General features: G+C 37.3%; 1 protein-coding gene across 5 annotated transcripts in view; it reads right to left on the reverse strand.

Annotated features, from left to right (window-relative positions):
- The window catches only part of ARB2A (ARB2 cotranscriptional regulator A), a 390660-nt gene that overhangs the window by 336148 nt on the left and 35648 nt on the right, over nucleotides 1–18864 (reverse strand). For 4 of the 5 annotated variants that reach the window (XM_065911417.1, XM_065908427.1, XM_065909237.1 and 1 more), the window contains exons 2-4: nucleotides 18443–18566; nucleotides 8589–8690; nucleotides 3243–3343 (exon numbers count right to left, since the gene is read on the reverse strand). In XM_065911417.1, coding sequence (XP_065767489.1) covers nucleotides 3243–3343; nucleotides 8589–8690; nucleotides 18443–18548 — 309 coding nt within the window. In that variant the 5' untranslated portion in view covers nucleotides 18549–18566. The remainder of the gene's footprint in view (nucleotides 1–3242; nucleotides 3344–8588; nucleotides 8691–18442; nucleotides 18567–18864) is intronic. The other variant, XM_065910862.1, reaches the window with a different exon arrangement.

An 18864-nucleotide genomic window follows, 5' to 3' on the forward strand; every position in this document is an offset into this window, starting at 1 on the left:
TGAGCTTGAGCAAACTCCAGGAGACGGTGGAGGACAGGGAAGCCTGGCATGCTGCTGTTCATGGATCACAAGGAGTCAGACACCACTGAGCGACTGAACAACAACAACAAATCACAATATATTCAAATATTTGACTATTAACATAATAATTTATATTATTATTCTTTAAGTTGTTCCTATTTCAAATACCTGAACACAGCCTTTGGAAAAATCCAATTTTTATAGTTACAAAAATTCCATTTTTTTAGTAGCAGTACTTTTCAATAACTTTGCACTGTTTTACAAGACATATTACTAATTTAGGTCCAGGAGGGGAAATTATGCTTATACTTTCTTTTTTTTGTAAGTGTGGTCCTAACCATGAATAAAAAGCCCAGCTTTTAAGACTGTTCAATCAATACTATCCTCTTACCACACTCACTAACAATTTATTAACTTATAAAGAAGTAAACAAATATCAAAGGAAGTGCAAAGACCCAATTTAGGCAAAAAACTCAAATCTTTCATTAGATTTTCTTCTGGATTACAAATTCTTCATTTAGTAATAATTCAGTATTGACATGAAAGAGATAGCTGAGAAAATTTGACAAGTTACATGCTGGGTTTTTCCATTCTATTTATTACTTAAATGATAGGCTTTCTAATCTTTCAAAGGAAACGTTATTCCTCGGCATTCGTCTCCAATATATATGCATGAAAACTTCTATTCTGAAAATCACCCTTTCACACCACTCTCCCACTTCTTTAAACTGAAAGTATCTTTTTAAATTTAGACAAATTAACCAAACTTATTAAAAGCTATATGTTTTTATCAAGTTACATGTAGACAGTAAACATGTATATATACATATTAGCAAAAGCATTTGTTTGACTATAAAAATGTAACTATGGGAGTGTAAAAGGGTACTCTTTTGTGTAGTTATGACACTGCATTCTAAAAAGAAAATGACATCTCAGTTTATTTTACTTACACAATAAGTTTAATTTACATAGAAATGATAGAGCATTTCAGGAGCAAGTCTTAAAAACAATTTCTGCTAAATGACTGTTATAATAATCTCCTTAAGAGAGAAATAAACATAAACTAAAACGGCAGTTGTGAAACATATATAGTACCTCTCAGCTGAAGACAAAACGCAATATTCTGTAGGAAAAAACTTAAGAAAACAGAAGGGGCTTTAGTTTAGATTGTTGGCTAAAGTCAAAAGCTGTCTCCTTAAAACTTAAAATTTAAGCATACCAAAAGTTTATTTATTAAGGCAGGTTCTCAGGCAATAAACTCAAATTTCTGAATTCTGCCCTATCCATCACTGAGGAGAAAAGTTTTTTCAGTGCTTTTACATGGAGGACACTGGTGAGACTTTTCACAGGTTCTCGCTTAATAGAACTAGAGATCTTATTGGTAATGAGAAGCATTAAACTATTTTCAGAATTTAAACACAATGTTTATATGTTTTCTGGGAACTGTAGATAGTTATATGAGAACTTGCATTTTCCGAATTATGGTGACATGTTTTGAGATTGCCTATGAGAGTTAAAAATTTCTGTGACTCTCCATTTGCATGAAAGTGAAGTGAAAGTGTTAGTCACTCAGTTGTGTCCAACTCTGCAACACCATGGACTGTAGCCCACCAGGCTCCTCTGTCCATGGATTTCTCCAGGCAAGAATATTGGAGTGGGTTGCCATTCCCTTCCTCAGGGGATCTTCCCTACCATGAAATTCCTTGGACATCAAACAAATCTGTCCTCTGTGCTAGAAGAAGACACAATGTCTATCTCCTAAGTCTGCTTCCTAATCAGACATCTTAAAAAAGATAGTTCAGAACAAAAGCTGTCAATGCCTTTGCTCAAAGATGTGCAAAAGAGATCCAAGAAAAGTTGTATTCCAGAAAAGATAAAACTTAATTTCATATATTCTTTATGCTACTGTTTAACTAAATAATTCATTTTGACTACTTTTATTAGACAGCCAAAATATAAATAGAACTTTCAGCTTTTCTTTATAGAAGTTAAGCAGTTGTCTAGTTATCGCAGTAAACAAATGTGTTCATATGCATTTTATGAAAAACACAGACTGTGACATCAAAAATCAGAGACATCACTTTGCTGACAAAGGTCCATATAGTCAAAACTATGGTTTTTCCAGTAGTCATATATGGATTTAAGAGTTGGATCATAAAGGAGGCTGAGTGCCGAAGAATTGATGCTTTCAAATTGTGGTTCTGGAGACCTGAGAGTCCCTTGGACTGCAAGAAAATCAAACCAGTCCATCCTAAAGGAAATCAATCCTGAATATTTACTGGAAGGACTATGTTGAAGCTGAACCTCCAATACTTTGGCCACCTGATGCGAATAGCTGATCCACTGGAAAAGACCCTGATGCTGGGAAAGACCGAGGGTAGGAACACGGGGCGACACAGGATGAGATGGCTGGATGGCATTATCAACTCAGTGGACATGAGTTAAGGGAAACAGTGAAGGACAGGGAAGCCTGGCATGCTGCCGTCCATGGGGTTGCAAAGAGTTTGACGTGACTGAGTAACTGAATGACAACAATATGACACTAATGAGTAAAACTCTGAGCTTTAACAAAACATACACTTGAAGGACAAATGACTCTTTCAAAGGTTCCTCCCAGTGGTAGCATTAAAGAGGCAAGTAAGGTTTCACAAGGCCTAATCCTTTATCAAGTCAAAGATAAGTAGTTTATATCTAATTTATTAGCTAATAGCAATTTTCTTCCTATAAACAATTTTTTGTAACTTTCAGTAATAACTGATAACTGTATTTGTATAAGATGATTTTATAACTGCCAGGAAATTGCTAAGAAAAATTGCCAAGACTAGGATAATTAGCACATCCATCATCTCACATAATTAACAATGGTAACTCTCTGTGCTTTTTGTTTTAGATAAGCATTTAAAAGAAGACTTATTCTTCCTGGCACAGCCGAGGACTCAACCTCCTAAAAACATTTTAAAAAAATAAAATTTAGCATCAACTTGTTCCCCTTATAATGACTCATTACAAAATATTAAGGTCGTGAAAAGATTTGTGTAAAAACATAAAATTTTAAACTGAAATTATGTTTCTAACATTACCACTAAAATAAACAAAAAATACAAAAACCTTTTTGAATCATTTTGTAGAAAGAACACATGTACTGCTTCAACTTAAACCTTTATTCTGACTATTTAAAATTGGAATAAAAAACAAGGTTAAATCATATTATACAACCATACCTCTCCTAGTGCTTCATATCTTTTCTGGTTCCATCTGTGCAAGTCTTCCCGGTAGTTAAAAACAAATGGCTCCCCAGTTTTTATGTGTCTTAACTGCCCCTCTAGAAGACAAACAAACAAGTTTATTTGTTAAAATAGTGCTATGATTCAGAGTATATTTATAATAATATGTAAAGTATAATAGATAATGTCTAATAAAAATTTAATGTCTCAGGACATTCTAATTTCTTACTTAGATCTTTTCTTTAAATATCTATATGGTGCAAATGTATACATAGTAGAGAAGAAGAACCCAAGTCCTCAAAGGCTATGTCTTCCATCTTCATTTCTCCAACCCAAAGCAAATTAACAATATTTGAAGGCCTACAATATATGAAGATTTCTGCTAGCTATAGCCACGAATATGGTCCCCATTCTTAAGCTTAGAGGTTACCTGAGTAAAAGCATAAATATTTAAAAATGAAGCAACTTTTTACAAAGAATGAAATCAACAATCTAAAAACCTGCTACAGGCAATTCACATAGATAATAAAGTCTAAAATGAGTTTAGAAAAATGAAGGATCCCTATAGTCTAGAATAGGTTAAAAGGTTTTAGTGAAATTTCTCAACTGGCTTGAAATACAAGTACGATTTCAAACGGAAATGGGAGAGAGACAGTGAACCAACTCGACTGCTAGGTAGGAAGTTAGGCATGAGCAACAAGGGGTTGCTCATCAAAAGGAGGCAAGCTGATCTCTAAATTCCCTCTCAGACACACCCAGGGGGGCTCACAGATTTGCTACAAAAATAACTACAGAGATTTCCAACTCCTGCACATGCCCTAGGCACACAGTGGATACAAACTAACCAAAGGGGCTTCCTCAAGTAACCTTAGGCAGCTAGGAGCCCCTTAAGGGTTCATAAATATTCTACACATTTATATACATCTGATTATAGCAGACTGAATTATGGGAAGACACATGCAACAGAGCCTGTTGTTATATAACTTGCAATTGTCAATCACCCTTGAACGTATGCCTATTTGCATTCCCTTTCTTGACTGGTGGTGGGTACAACCCCTATTCTGCACAGGGCACAACCAAAGGAGGAGATGGGAAGTATAAAAAGGGGGAAATCAAGAGGGATTGTTATGATGACTCCTTTGGGATCAGCTGGCTCCCACATCTTGGGAGTGTCTGTCTAATAAAAGATCTGTCTGCTTGAGCCGAACTGAGTTGTGACTTGTCTGTTGTTTCTGTTGTTCCAAATTTTTGTTTTGAGGAGACAAGAACTGAGGAAGAGAAATAAACCGACCTGATAAGACTGTCAAGACAAACTCACAAAGTTCAATGGCTGTACTGACAATAAATAACTTTATTAATAATTTCAATGGTCCAAGCAACCAGGAGGTACAGGCAGAGCAGGGACTGGTTTGCAGCAGCCTGGCTCTGTCTCCCCAGGCTTCTCTTCTCACTGGATAGCATGCTCTGGACCAGAACAGGTGATGCCTCTAAGTAGGGCATATGAGTTACTGCACACATTGCTAAGATTGCTGGTTATAAACACTTCTATTTTATATGCCAGGGAGTTGTACTGCTCATGGGATATTTTACAAAGAAACACGCAATTACATATCTGCAGATTACAGGTTTCAGTTCAGTTCAGTCGCTCAGTCGTGTCTGACTCTTTGCTGTAAGCAATGCCAAACCAGTAAACTTGTTCAAAATACTTCATGGAGAAGGATTCTCCTCATAGTAAACCAAGCCACCTGTCTTGTTTCCCCAGAAGCATTCTCCCGGTATTCAGGAGAGAAAAACACAACAGACCAAGTGCTTTAACAACTTCCCTCTCCTCTACTCAGACAATGAAAATAGAATTTTGAAGAAAAAAAAACATGGCACATTCAAATAATGGTGAACAACCTAGTTTAACAGAAACAGAGAGAATACTGAGACTAATTGAATAATACAACAATGGAGAACACATGAAAGCAAATAGTAGAAGCCTCAAACTTTATCCTTTATCCTAGGAGTGGCAGAAGAGGTATGTGGTCAAGCTGAACAGAGTTATTAGTATTTGATTTTTATCCAGTGATGATAAAAGTGTGAAGAAAGATATAAGAGTGAAGAAAGTCTTGAAAGGAAAGCTATGGCACCCGAGCTAAAATCCAGGAAATATTACTACTCTAAGTAAAACTATATCATTATTTTTATGAATCAATTTTACTACACTATACTCAGCATTTTTAATATAAGGGCCAATTCTTAATTCTAAAGTTTTTTAATACTCAACATGAGACACAGCACTAGATTACCATAACGAACATCCACTTATGGTCAGATGATGCCATATAAATTATAAGGTATATCTATGTCTTTCTTTTGAGGACAGGGAAATTCCCGTTTAGGATACCAATACAGTGAATTAAAGGTATCTGCAAATCTGACATTTGTGATTTTGAGTAAAGCAACCTTAAAAAGGCATGTGGCACATAGTAATGTGTAATACTGCTGCAGCTAAAATTTGAAATGTATTTTCTATGGGACTGTTGTGTGAAAGGGAACTGACTGACTTATGCAGTTAGATGTAGATACATCTACATTTCAGAGAGAGGTTTGCTGTTTGTTCTTTTTAATTCTCTACTCATTTTGAACATAACGATTCTCATAAGATGATAACGATTTTGATACTTTAGGGAAAATGAGCTTGCCAAAATAGCCAACTACTAACACTAGTATTAAAAATAAAAAGAAGGTAAAGAGGCAAACAGAGCAAGCATTCTTAACCAGAAAAGATAATCTGGATCACTTACAGTTGGATTTGCAAATTGCATTTCTCAAAGGTTTGGAAAATCTCTCTAGCAACTGTCACAGGTCTGATTTAGGACATTTTAGAGTCTCCTAAAATCAGCTGTAAAATCTCCGGTGCATAACCAAATGCAAGTTATTTTGAAAAGCGTATCCATATATTTTACCAGATTGGTGGTAGAGTCTGAGACCCAAGATAAGCTATCAATGATCTACATGAATTAATAAACTGAAAATATTTAAGACACTTTCTGACAACAGTAAAAATCCAATAAAAATCAGCTATCATGGAAGACAAGCTTCAAACTTGAAACAGTTTGTTGCTGAGTTCAAAAAATATATATATTTATGTATTTTTTGGTGATACAAAAGCATGATTTCTCACAGTACTGCACCAAGGTATAGAGAGTAAGAGAGAGGGTATAAGGGGAAAAACCTTCACCTTCATCTTTCAAGGCAAAGGCATTTGAGCTGGGCCGTATACCAACTGCAACTGGAGAACGGTTATACAGGCACTTTAAACACAAAGAGTATTTGAAAAGGTACAGTGATTTGAAAGAAGAGGGTATCAGTTTGATGCAGGTAAAAAGAATCTCTTCCCCTTTGTTACAGTTTTCTTTTTCCTTAGAGTGAACTCTGTATCTTAATTTTTCTTTACCCAACTAAGAACTTCAAAATTCTTTAGAAAAATTTAGAAGCTTCTTTAGTCAATGAAAGTTTCAATTCAAAGCTTTCATAAAAGTTTTTGCATTATAAACCCTGAATAAAAGTCCCTGAAGATTGTAAGATAGGACTGCTCTCTTAGGGATTTAATACTGAAACTACTTTCTTGGTTTCAAATCCTCACCTCTTTAAAAAAATACTCACCATTCACCCTGAATTCAACCTTGAACTGTATTATGCTAAAAATAAGATCCATAAAAGTGGCATTCTCTCCTTGGAATGCAAGCATCTTTGCCCATAATATAGGTCTACATTTATGCAAGACAATGTCCAGGATATTAAAAAAAAATACAGGATAGGTGTGTGCAAGGGTGCTGACACATTCAGGTGTAAGTACATGAAGCACACATGCATTTACAAAGGTGTAGATGTGTCCCAAAAGTGAGCATGTGCATGCAAGAATGTAAAAATGCAAGCAAACGTGTGTGTATGAACGTCTCTGATAAGAAAGTGAGAGATAAAAGTGTACTGCTTCTTTGTTTTTCATTTCCTTTAAGAAATGTTCAAGGAAGATGAAAGGCAGACTTCAGTGAAAACTGGTGTCTTCTATTCACAAAGCGAACATAGCTCTATGATTCATCCGCACTACCAACACATGCCCCCATCCCTGGCCTGAAAGCGGAATCTGGTCATTGTTTCACAGGGGCAGGAGCAATGTTAGTCTCAGAGTTCTTTAGAGTCTGTTAATTAAACTATAAAGAAATTTTAAAATTTCTTTTAAAAACAAAATGTTACTACTCACACATACTTTGCCAAAAGATATCCTTTATTAAAAAGCATGCAAATTAATATCAGAAAAGAGATCAAAGTTTCTAAAATGTTCTAATACTTTCTAACATGTCTCTAATATGTTATAATACATTCATTTAATATTCCAGTGCACAGAGACTATCACTATAAGCTCTAACACCCATAATTGATACTGCAAAGACACATCGATCTAAGAAGGCCTCACTGGCAGGAACTGTATGAACGCTGCAAAAAAACAGAGATTGTCCTGTGGCAATATTTACAGCTTTAAGTACATCAAGTGATCGGACATCTGAACTCTTCTTGTAACTTACTGTATAGTTCCTCTTCTGCAACCTGGCTCTGACCTGGTATTAGAAAACTGATTAGGCTGTTGCACTTTTTGTAGGTGGTATGACAATAGTCAATGTGAATAGAATAAATCCATGTAAAATTTTAAAAACACACACACAATGATGACAGATCACCAATTTAGGTGATGTAATACAACAGACAGCTACAATTCAAATGCTACCTGGCCTGTAATAACATTACCTCTCAAGTATTACAGTATTATTTCAGTTCAGATTACTATTAATCCAGTTTCATGGTTCTTTGTACAAGAAACATTCTTGCAATCTATGGTACCTCATTCCAAGTCCCAAGCTCATTTTATTCAGAACTTAATGAAGTTTTACAATAGGATGTTGCCTAAAAAATAATAATGAAATCAACTATTATGTTTTAAAATAGTGTCACAGATAATTATTGCCAGTCAGTTCATCTTAAATAACATGTGAAATAATAGCATCTTTCTACATTATTAATTGGGAGTTCCAGCTGGATACAAGGGAGTTTAACCCTCAAGGCTGAAAATACCTAAGCTGAATTAAATTCATATTCGTTGGTTTAAGTGACTTGACAAGTGTAGGAAATTATTACTTGGCTCTTTTACCTAACAGAAGAATTTCATCATGAAAGGATAAGATATTATTTCTCAAAAGAAACACATAAAACTTTCTAGCTGGCAAATAAAAGTTTAGGATTGTTTATTTTCTATCAGCATTGTTAAACAAATCTTGCATATATACAGAATACACCACTTACTTTCATTAAAAGCATATTCAAATCCTTCAAGTGTATCAGGAAAATCAAGAGGTGGTTCATCTTTTTTCATTAGTTCATCCAAATCTATCCTAGATAATAAATCTAGAAAAGAAATGACATGAAATTTATTTATATTCATTTTCATAATTAATAACAAAGATGTATCTTACATTATTTTAACTTTTTTTGTTATTTTTCTATTAGGTTACTTTTTACGTGTTGCCTTAAATGATAAGATTCTTATTAATAATTTTTAAGTTACCAAAGTGCTTTATTGTGATGACGTACAGTATCAATAAAAGTACTTTCAAAACTATAATTCTCCAAACAATCACAACTCAGATCCTATGTACCACAGTAATAAATTATGAATTTCCTTCCCTTCAGAATATACACCTACTAATTTGCATATTATTATTAACCTTATTAACCTCCTCCTATCATTCTTAAAATTTTCAGATATTAATATGACTTTTAAAGATCACCAAGTATTACTAGTGCTATGAATAAGGGAACTTAAAAATCTAAATAACGGTAATATAGCATCAGTCAGTCAGTTCAGTCACTCAGTCATGTCCGACTCTTTGCAACCCCACGGACTGCAGCAGGCCAGGCCTCCCTGTCCATCACCAACTCCCGGAGCTTACTCAAACTCATGTCCATCAAGTCAGTGATGCCATTCAACCCTCTCATCCTCTGTCGTCCCCTTCTCCTCCCACCTTCAATCTTTCCCAGCATTGGGGTCTTTTTCAGTGAGTCAGCTCTTTGCATCAGGTGGCCAGAGTACTGGAATTTCAGCTTCAGCATCAGTCCTACCAATGAATACTCCGGACTGATTTCCTTTAGGATGGACTGGTTGGATCTCCCTGCAGTCCAAGTGACTCTCAAGAGTCTTCTCCAACACCACAGTTCAAAAGCATCCATTCTTCGGCGCTCAGCTTTCCTTATAGTCCAACTCTCACATCCATACATGACTACTGGAAAAACCATAGCCCTGACTAGACGGACCTTTGTTGGCAAAGTAATGTCTCTGCTTTTTAATATGCTACCTAGGTTGGTCATAGCTTTTCTTCTAAGGAGTAAGCATCTTTTAATTTCATGACTGCAGTCACCATCTGCAGTGATTTGGAGCCCAAATAAAGTCTGTCACTGTTTCTACTGTTTCCATATTCTACTTTTAGAGGGGAAATAACAGTAGTAAAATAAAACAGGCTAACTGGAGAAAACAGGCTGACACAAAAGTTTCTATTCTTCACATCATTTGATTATACATAATAAAAACTGTCCACAATATTTTGTAAATAAGCATTTTATTCCTGAATCATTTTAGATACAGACAAGCTGAAAGATAGTACAGACAGTGTGTATACCCAGTCTCCCCCCTTGTTAGCAATCTACCTTACCACGCTATGTTTGTTACAGTGAAGAAACCAACGTTGGTACATTACTGCTAACTAAGCCCAGATATTATTCATCAGTTTTTCCATTCATTTCCATTTTCTCTTCCAGGATTCCGTCCAGGACACTACACTGCCAACAGTCATCCTGGCTCCTCAGTCTCATCTTTTTATTTTGTGAGCATTTTCTTATTTCCTGTTACTACACAGTGATGCAGGCTTATCTTGCATTTTCCCTGCCCCAGTCTCAAATCAGTCTGTCAACAGTATTTAATGATTTCTTATAGGTTATTATGGAACAAGGTAAAAATGCTCACTATACGTCATCTTCGTGTCATATGGAAACCAGGAACAAATAAAATATAAAGTTCAAATTTATTTACCTCCCAAAAGATCTTTTTTTTTTAAGCTTAGATTTTGAGATTTTTTTTCTCATTCAAACTCAAGTTCCTGAAGAGTGAAAAAACCCCTAGGACACACAGTATAGCAAACCAGCAACTCCCCACCCCAACCCCAGCCTTTGTTTTAAACGAACGAATCTCAGAAGTAACACTTTATTCCTGTCTCTCAGTTACAGAGATATAATAAACCCATCTGTACAGACCATAACAATATGCCAGAGGAGAAAACAGTTTGTCTACCCCCAGTCTCTAGCCTCTCTCTGTAGGACACAAAGGTAAGATATCAAAATACTTGTAAAAAAAAAAAAGTCATTGTTTAAAACTCTTCAAACTACTGCATCAGATAAACCTCAATTTACACAAAAATATACCATCTTCAACATAAAAACAAATTTAAAAAAAAGATTTGCAAATTATCTAGTAAAATAAAAAAATGTCACAAAGTATGCATACTGGGGCAAATGGGTACATCCTGACAAATTTCTGATTCATTAATAAGGTTCTGAGCAATGTGTAACTCTTTGCAAAATTGATTAAAATATTTTTTATCAAAAATTGGCCTGGAGAGTCTCACTTTTCTCCTTCCAATGAATTGAATTCCTTTACTTCACAGTCATATTCCACAGTTCAAAACTCAGAATCCTCTTAATCAGATACATATAAAACCATCCAAAATATAAGCAGTTGTATTATGTCTAATATTCATTTTCCATCAGCTCAGATCATAAAATGCCATCTAACATCTATATATCATTTTAAAGATTTCACGTACTATCCCTCATTTGACCATCACAGCTCTATAAAGCAGTAGCACGTGTTATCTTCACTGTCTTTGAGACAAGGAACTAAGCCCAGAGAGGTAAAATGGCTTGCCCAAAATTATACCTTAATAGTACTGTGGGATTAAAAAAATAAAGTTCTCTAATATCTAAGTCAGTACTCTTTCAAAATCCCTATACTTTTATTGTATGTCCTGTATAAGCTCTAACACAGTCTAACCCCTCTGTTTATTACCTTATAAAAAGAATAAACTCTTCTGAATACAGAAATATGCTTTTGCTTTGACCAAAAAGTTCAGAAATATGCTTCTGCTTTGACCAGAAAGTTTCTTTGAATGATAAAATGAATAACTAAACTAAAACATGCACTCCTCAAACTTCTCCTCTGTCAATTAGAGAACGAGATGCAGATACTTTTTAACTTCACCGGCATTAAGTGTGTGTGCTTAGTCGCTCAGTCCCGTCCAACTCTTTGCGACCCCATGGACTTGGACTGTAGCCCGCCAGGCTCCTCTGTCCGTGGGATTCTCCAGGCAAGAACACTGGGGTGGGCTGCCATGCCCTTCTCCAGGGGCTTTTCCCAACCCAGGGGTGGAACCCAGGTCTCCCGCATTGCAGGTGGATTCTCTACCGTCTGAGCCACCAGGAAAGCCAGGAATACTGGAGTGGGCAGCCTATCCCTTCTCCAGGGACTCTCCCTAAGCCAGGAATCAAACCGGGGTCTCCTACATTGCAGGCAGACTCTTTACCAGCTGAGCTACCGGGAAGCTCACTGTCAGAAATTATTTCTCTGCTTTGTAAAAGGAAAACAAAGCTATATAACTGTATTTTGCAGAGACTGGGTTCCAAAGGCAGTAGATTAGGCAAAAATCAAGTATAAAAGAACATTTTCACCTAAAATCCCTTCAATCTCCTATAAAATACAGTACAACTGAATCCTTATAACCTAAATACACATCAGATGGAACCACTATTTTTTTTCTAAAACACATCTCTGGTCATTAAAGTGATTCAGCAACTAGAATTCTAAACTTCAACTAAACATATAAAGTAGCTGGATAAAAATACCATTTTATACCCCCAAAGAGCTGAAAACAAAGATTCATATATTTGTACAGCCCCATTCACTGCAGTATTATTCACAACAGCTAAAAGGCGGAAGCATCCAAAGTTTCCAGAGACAAATGAATTGTTTGATAGTTAATTTTGTGTGTCAACTTGACTGGGTGCCCAAATAATATTTGGTTAAATATTATTCTGAGCGTGTTTATGAAGGTATTTCTGGATGAGATTAACATTTGAAACTGAAGACTGAGTCAAGCAGGTTGCCCTCCACCTCCAATACAGATGAACTCATCCAATCCACTGGAGGCCTGAGTAGAACAAAAACGGTGAATAAGACAGAATTCCGACTCTCCGAAGGACTATCTTCAAGCTAGGACATCAATCCTCTCCTGCCTTCACAGCACAGGCAAAGGATTTTGTCACAAAGCCTTACTATCCATTGTAGGTAACTAGTCTCCTTTTGAGAAATACCTCTTGGCCTGCTCCTGGGCCTGAGCGGAGACTGAACACTTAACCACAGGCTCAGGCCATCATGAACTAGGTGGTAACTGACACACCAAGTCTTAAAGCTGGGTGTGTACAATAGCACTCCATCATCAAATACGAAGTGGTGTGTCTGGTTAGGACTGAGCAGGCCCTGAAGACAAAAATAAGTAACATGCAGGAGCAGCCCAAATGCCTATGGTCTCCACTCCTGCAACACCGCCTTCTATTCATCAGCATGCACCTAAAGCCTCATTGGCTGGCGGAAGAAGAGAAAACTCAAGTCTGGATCACTGATGGTTCTGCACGATACTCAGTCACCACCTAAAAGCGGACAGCAGAAATATCAGAGGCCCCTTTTGGGACATCCCTAAGTAACAGTGGTGACAGGAAATCTTCCCAGTGGGGAGAACTAACAGCAGGGCACCTGGCTGTTCCATTTCTTTGGAAAAAGTTATGACCAGATGAGTGACTATAAAATGATTCATGGGCATGTGGTCAACCATTTGGCTGGATGGTCAGGACCTTGGAAGGATCATGATCAGAAAATTGGTGACAAGGAAACGTGGAGAAGGGGTATGTGGACAGACCTCTCTGAATGAGCAACAGATGCGAAGATATTAGCATCCCAAGTGAATGCTCACTAGGGGTAAGCTCAACAGAGGAATAGTATAAAAATCAAGTGCACTGAATAATCCTTTCTGGGACACCAGTCGACCTTACCCTAGTCAAATCTGTCGTCACCCAGTGAGCTCAAGAACAAAGTGGCCATCGGGGGAGGGTTGGAGGTCACGCGTGGGTTCAGAAATATGAACCTGCACCCACCAAAGCCAACCTGCCTGCCATCACAGCTGGGTGTCCAATTTGCCAGCAGCAGAGACCAACACGGCAGTCTTCAACATGGCACCATGTCCTGGGGGTGATCAGTCAAGTAATTGGAGGCAGGTTAATTACACTGGATCAATTCCATCATGAAAGGGGCAGAATTTTGTTCTTACTGGATTGGATACGTTCTCTGGATACAGATTGGCCTTCCCTGCACTCAAGGTTTCTGACATACCTAACTATGTGTGGACTTGCAGGATGTTATCCATTGTCATGGTATTCCACACAGCATTGTTTCTGATCAAGAAACTCACATCACAGCAAAAGAAGTGTGGCAATGGGCCCATGCTCTGGAACTCACTTGTCTTACCATGTCCTCACCATCTTGAAGTGGCTAATTTGACAGATGGTGGACAGCCTTCTGAAGATTCAGTTACAGGGCCAGCTGGATGGCAAAATCTTGCAGGGTTGAACCAAGATTCTCCAGAAGGCGGTAAATACTCAGAACCAGTGTCCAACATATAGTGCTATTTCTCCCAGAGCCAGAACTCATAGGTCTGGAAATTAAGGGGTGAAAATGGGAGTGTCACCACTCACTATTACCTAGTGAATAAGGAAACAATGTCCATTCTAACTACTCTTATTTAACATAGCACTGGAAGTCTTAGCCAGGGCAAAAAAGCAAGATGGGAAATGAAGAAATAAAACTGCCCAATTAGCAAATAACATGATGATCTACATAGGAAACACCAATTTGTCTACCAACAAAACCTCTGAAAAAAATAAGCAACTTCTAAAACGTCACAGACTATATCAGCACACAAAATTTGACTGTATTTCCATAAACGATCAGTAAACATGTGAACTGAAATTGAAAATGCAATACCATTTATAATCACTCTAAAAATTATAATACAAATCTAATAACATATGTATAAGACTTAATTATATGATGAAAATTGCAAAGTGTCAATGAAGAAATCTAAGATCTAAATAAATGATAGATACTCTATGTTCATGGATTAGAAACATCAATTCTAGCTGAGATGTAAATTCTCCTCATGTTCGTCTATAGGTCTAAATGCAATCTCTATTAAAATGCAAGTAAAATTATTTACTGTGTAACGTCACCCTGCTTATTTAACTTATATGCAGAGTACATCATGAGATATGCTGGACTGGATGAAGCACAAACTAGAATCAAGATTGCCAGGAAAAATATCAAAAACCTCAGATATGCAGATGACACCACATTTATGGCAGAAAGCCAAGAAGAACTAAAGAGCCTCTTGATAAAGCGAGAGAGGAGAGTGAAAAAGTTGGCTTAAAACACAACATTCAGAAAACTAATATCATGGCATCTGGTCCCATCATTTCATGGCAAATAGACGGGGAAAAAATGAAAATAGTGACACACTTTATTCTTGGGGCTCCAAAATCACTGCAGATGTTGACTGCAGTCATGGAATTAAAAGACGCCTGCTTCTTGGAAGAAAAGTTATGACCAACCTAGACAGCATATTAAAAAGCAGAGATATTACTTTGCCAACAAAGGTCCATCTATTCAAAGCTATGGTTTTTCCAGTAGTCATGTATGGATATGAGAGTTGGACTATAAAGAAAGCTGACTGCTGAAGAATTGATGCTTTCAATCTGGGGTATTGGAGAAGACTATTGAGAGTCCACTGAACTGGAAGGAGATCCAACCCGTCTATCCTAAAGGAGATCAGTCCTGGGTGTTCATTGGAAGGACTGATGTTGAAGCTGAAACTCCAATACTTTGGCCACCTGATGCGAAGAGCTGACTCATTTGAAAAGACCCTGATGCTGGGAAAGACTGAAGGCAGGAGAAGAGGATGAGAGAGGATGAGATGGCTGGATGGCATCACCGATTCGATGGACGTTGAGTCTGAGCAAGCTCTGGGAGCTGGTGATGGACAGGGAGGCCTGGTGTGCTGCAGTCCGTGGGGTCGCAAAGAGTCGGACACAACTGAGCAACTGAACTGAAATTATTTTTTTTACAGTTATAGACAATTTTACTCTCAAAATTTATATGGAAAGGCAAAAGACCTAGAAAAATCAAATAATAAGAATGGATTGAGGAGAATCATTCCAGCCAAACTTAAGACTTACTGTTTAAGTTCAGTAATCAAGAGCATGTATTGGAGAAGAGACAGACACAGATGCATGGAACAAACCTCAAAAGATGAAGAAGTAATTCAGTAGTGCAAAGATAGTTTTTTTTTTCTCCCACAAATAGTGTTGGTGCACTTCAACATCAATAGGCAAAAAATACAAACCTTGACCTAAGGCTCATCTCTTAAATAAAAATTAACTCAAAACACATCATTAGTTTAAATGTAAAATCTGAAACTACAAAACTCTTAGAGGAAACATAACAGAAGATCTTCATGAAGCAGGGCTAAGCAAAGAGTACTTAAACCTAATACCAAAAGCATAGTTCATAAAAGAAAAAAACTGATAAATAGGACTGTTTGAGGGATAAATTTTACTTATTCTGTCAATTTGCTCCAAGATACATTTTATTTAACATTTGCCATTTTATCTTCTAATATTTTCAATTTGACTACTTCATTAATCATTACAAGCTTATGTGCTAAGCATTTATATTCCTATTGTACCAATGAAGAAAATGATTCAGAGAAGAGAAGGAATTTGTTTCATGGTAAGTGGGAAAACCTCAGTTTGAATTCAGAAACTTCTATATTTATAACCTTATTACTATATTTAGACTACCCATATGCTTTTAACATCACTATACAACCTCTAAAATCCAGAAAACCAATCTGATTTCTTATATACTGCTTGTGGAAGTTTAAATTGGAACCACAACTTGAGAGATCAGATTTTCACATTATCAGGTAAGGTTGAAGGTAGACAAAAGCGTTCCAAGTGGAAACCCAGCAAATCTATCTGGATGAAAACACACAGTCCCTCATTCCTTATCCTCTTTTGTAAATTAACTATTATTCTGAGTGTGTTGCTCTATCTCAGCAGCATACATACATGCAGTAAAACCTTCCATAGAGTTGTTTATTGTTTAGTCATGCCTGACTTCTGCAAACCCATGGACTGCAGCCCACCAGGCTCCTTTGTCCATGGGATTCTCGAGGCAAGAACACTGGAGTGGGCTGCCATTTCCTTCTCCAGGGCATCTTCCCAACCCAAGGATCGAACCCTCATCTCCTGCGTCTCCTGCACTGGCAGGCAGAATCTTTACCACTGCGCCACCTAGGAAGCCCATTATTGATTATTGATGACCTTGATATACACTGGACAAGGGTCCTTCGTCAGATATGTGCTGTGCTTAGTCACTTCAGCCGTGTCCAACTCTCTGCGACCCCATGGACCATGGCCAGTCAGGTTCCTCTGTCCATGGGGTCCTCCAGGCAAGAATACTGGAGTGGGTTGCCATTTCCTTCTCCAGTGATAGAAGTATGAAGTGAGTAAAGTCGCTCAGTCGTGTCTGACTCTTTGCGACCCCATGGACTGCAGCCTACCAGGCTCCTCCATCCATGGGATTCTCCAGGCAAGAGTACTGGAGTGGGTTGCTATTTCCTTCTCCAGAGATATGAATTGCAAATATTTGTTCCCATCTAGAGCACATCTCTCCTTTTTCTTAAAACAGTACATGCGTGTGTGGTCAGTTGCCATGTTGTGTCCAACTCTGTGAATTGCTTTCTTCCTATTCTCTAACTGAAGTTTTCCAATATGCCTTTCATTTCCGTCAATTCACTGAAACAGCTCTTTGTGAAGACCATCAATAACCTCCACACTGTTAAATATAAAAGTAAACTCTAAGTTCTCATCTAGCCTGGTTTATGTGTGTGCTTAGTCACTCAGTCATGTCCGACTCTTTACAACCCCATGGACTGTAGCCCACCAGGCTCCTCTGTCCATGGGAATTCTCCAGGGAAGAATACTGGAGTTGGTTATCATGCCCTCCTCCAGGGGATCTTCCCAACCCAGGGATCGAACCCAGGTCTCCCACATTGCAGGCAGATTCTTTACTGTCTGAGCCACCAGCAAAGCCTGGTTTATAATCATGATTAAATTAATTAAACCCATTTTCTTCAGTAGGTATTCAGGATCTTTCTCTCGCTCCTAGCCTGCAGCCTATCTTATTAGAAATCATTTTAAAGGTCTATTGCTAGTTCTTCCTCATTTTCCTGACCCTAAGATTGAAATGACCCATACTTCGGTCTTCAGACTTTTTCTGGTTACACTGCAATCTCTGATGATCTCAATTAGGACCATAACTTTAAATATTACCTCTATGCTAATAATTCCCAAAGCTTTAATCGCCAGCTCAAATACTTTTCCAAACTCCACACTCAAACTTCTCCAGCCTGATATTTAAGTGGCATCTCAGTTTACTATTTAATATATCTAAAACCCGCTTTCCTCACACTTTTCTTAATCTAACAAATGGCACCCAAATTCCCAAAGAAAGTCTAAAGCAGATTCCTTCTTACAGAGAGCTTCTCATAAAATATTCTTAGTACAATGCCACAAAGACAAAATATAGGATTAGACAGATCATTACTCTAACCTAGTATGACATTTCAAACAACAAAAATATGGTGAGGGCACTAGGCTTGATTCAAGAGATGTCTGGTATTAGTTTTACAATTAAATACATGACCTTGAATAAGAAAAGCATTAAGAATTCTTACAGCTGTAAAATCGCATGACTTTATGATTTATTTACTGAGTACATACTATATCTCAGACGTTGAGGTGGTCACTGTGACAGATATAAATAATTATAGATTACAGATATTCTTATTTTAGAACTGACAAGAATGTAAGGTCACCTAAATATTCCTGTACCTTCATTAGGCACAGTGACAATATCCTGAAAAAGCAAATTAAGTATGTACCTTTGAGTGCTGTTGTCTTTTCTTTTTCATCTGGACCTCCCTGCTGGATTTGAGCCATGCTTATCCAAATTGGCAACAAAATTAAAGAGCTCAAGGAAACAGACATCAATCTTCAGAAGACAGTCTAGAATGAATGAAAGCAATAAATTAAGCTCTCCTCAGACCTACCTACTCCATGAGAAGGTCCTAGATCCTCCCAGTTGGGATTAATCTCTCTAGCCTGATTTCCCACTGCACTTTGTTGAGGCCTGTACCACAGTACTTATCATAGCCTGCCTTGCATTACCGTTATTTATGTATTTGTCTAGGTCAGCTAGCAGATTACAAGCCCCAGGACAAAGGTATCAACTTTTTGTCATCTTGATGTCTCCCATATCACCAAACACAATATCTTATAAACACATATGCCTGATGCTGCTGAA

Source organism: Muntiacus reevesi, chromosome 1, assembly GCF_963930625.1.
Source record: "Muntiacus reevesi chromosome 1, mMunRee1.1, whole genome shotgun sequence".
Classification (NCBI taxonomy): Eukaryota; Metazoa; Chordata; class Mammalia; order Artiodactyla; family Cervidae; genus Muntiacus; species Muntiacus reevesi.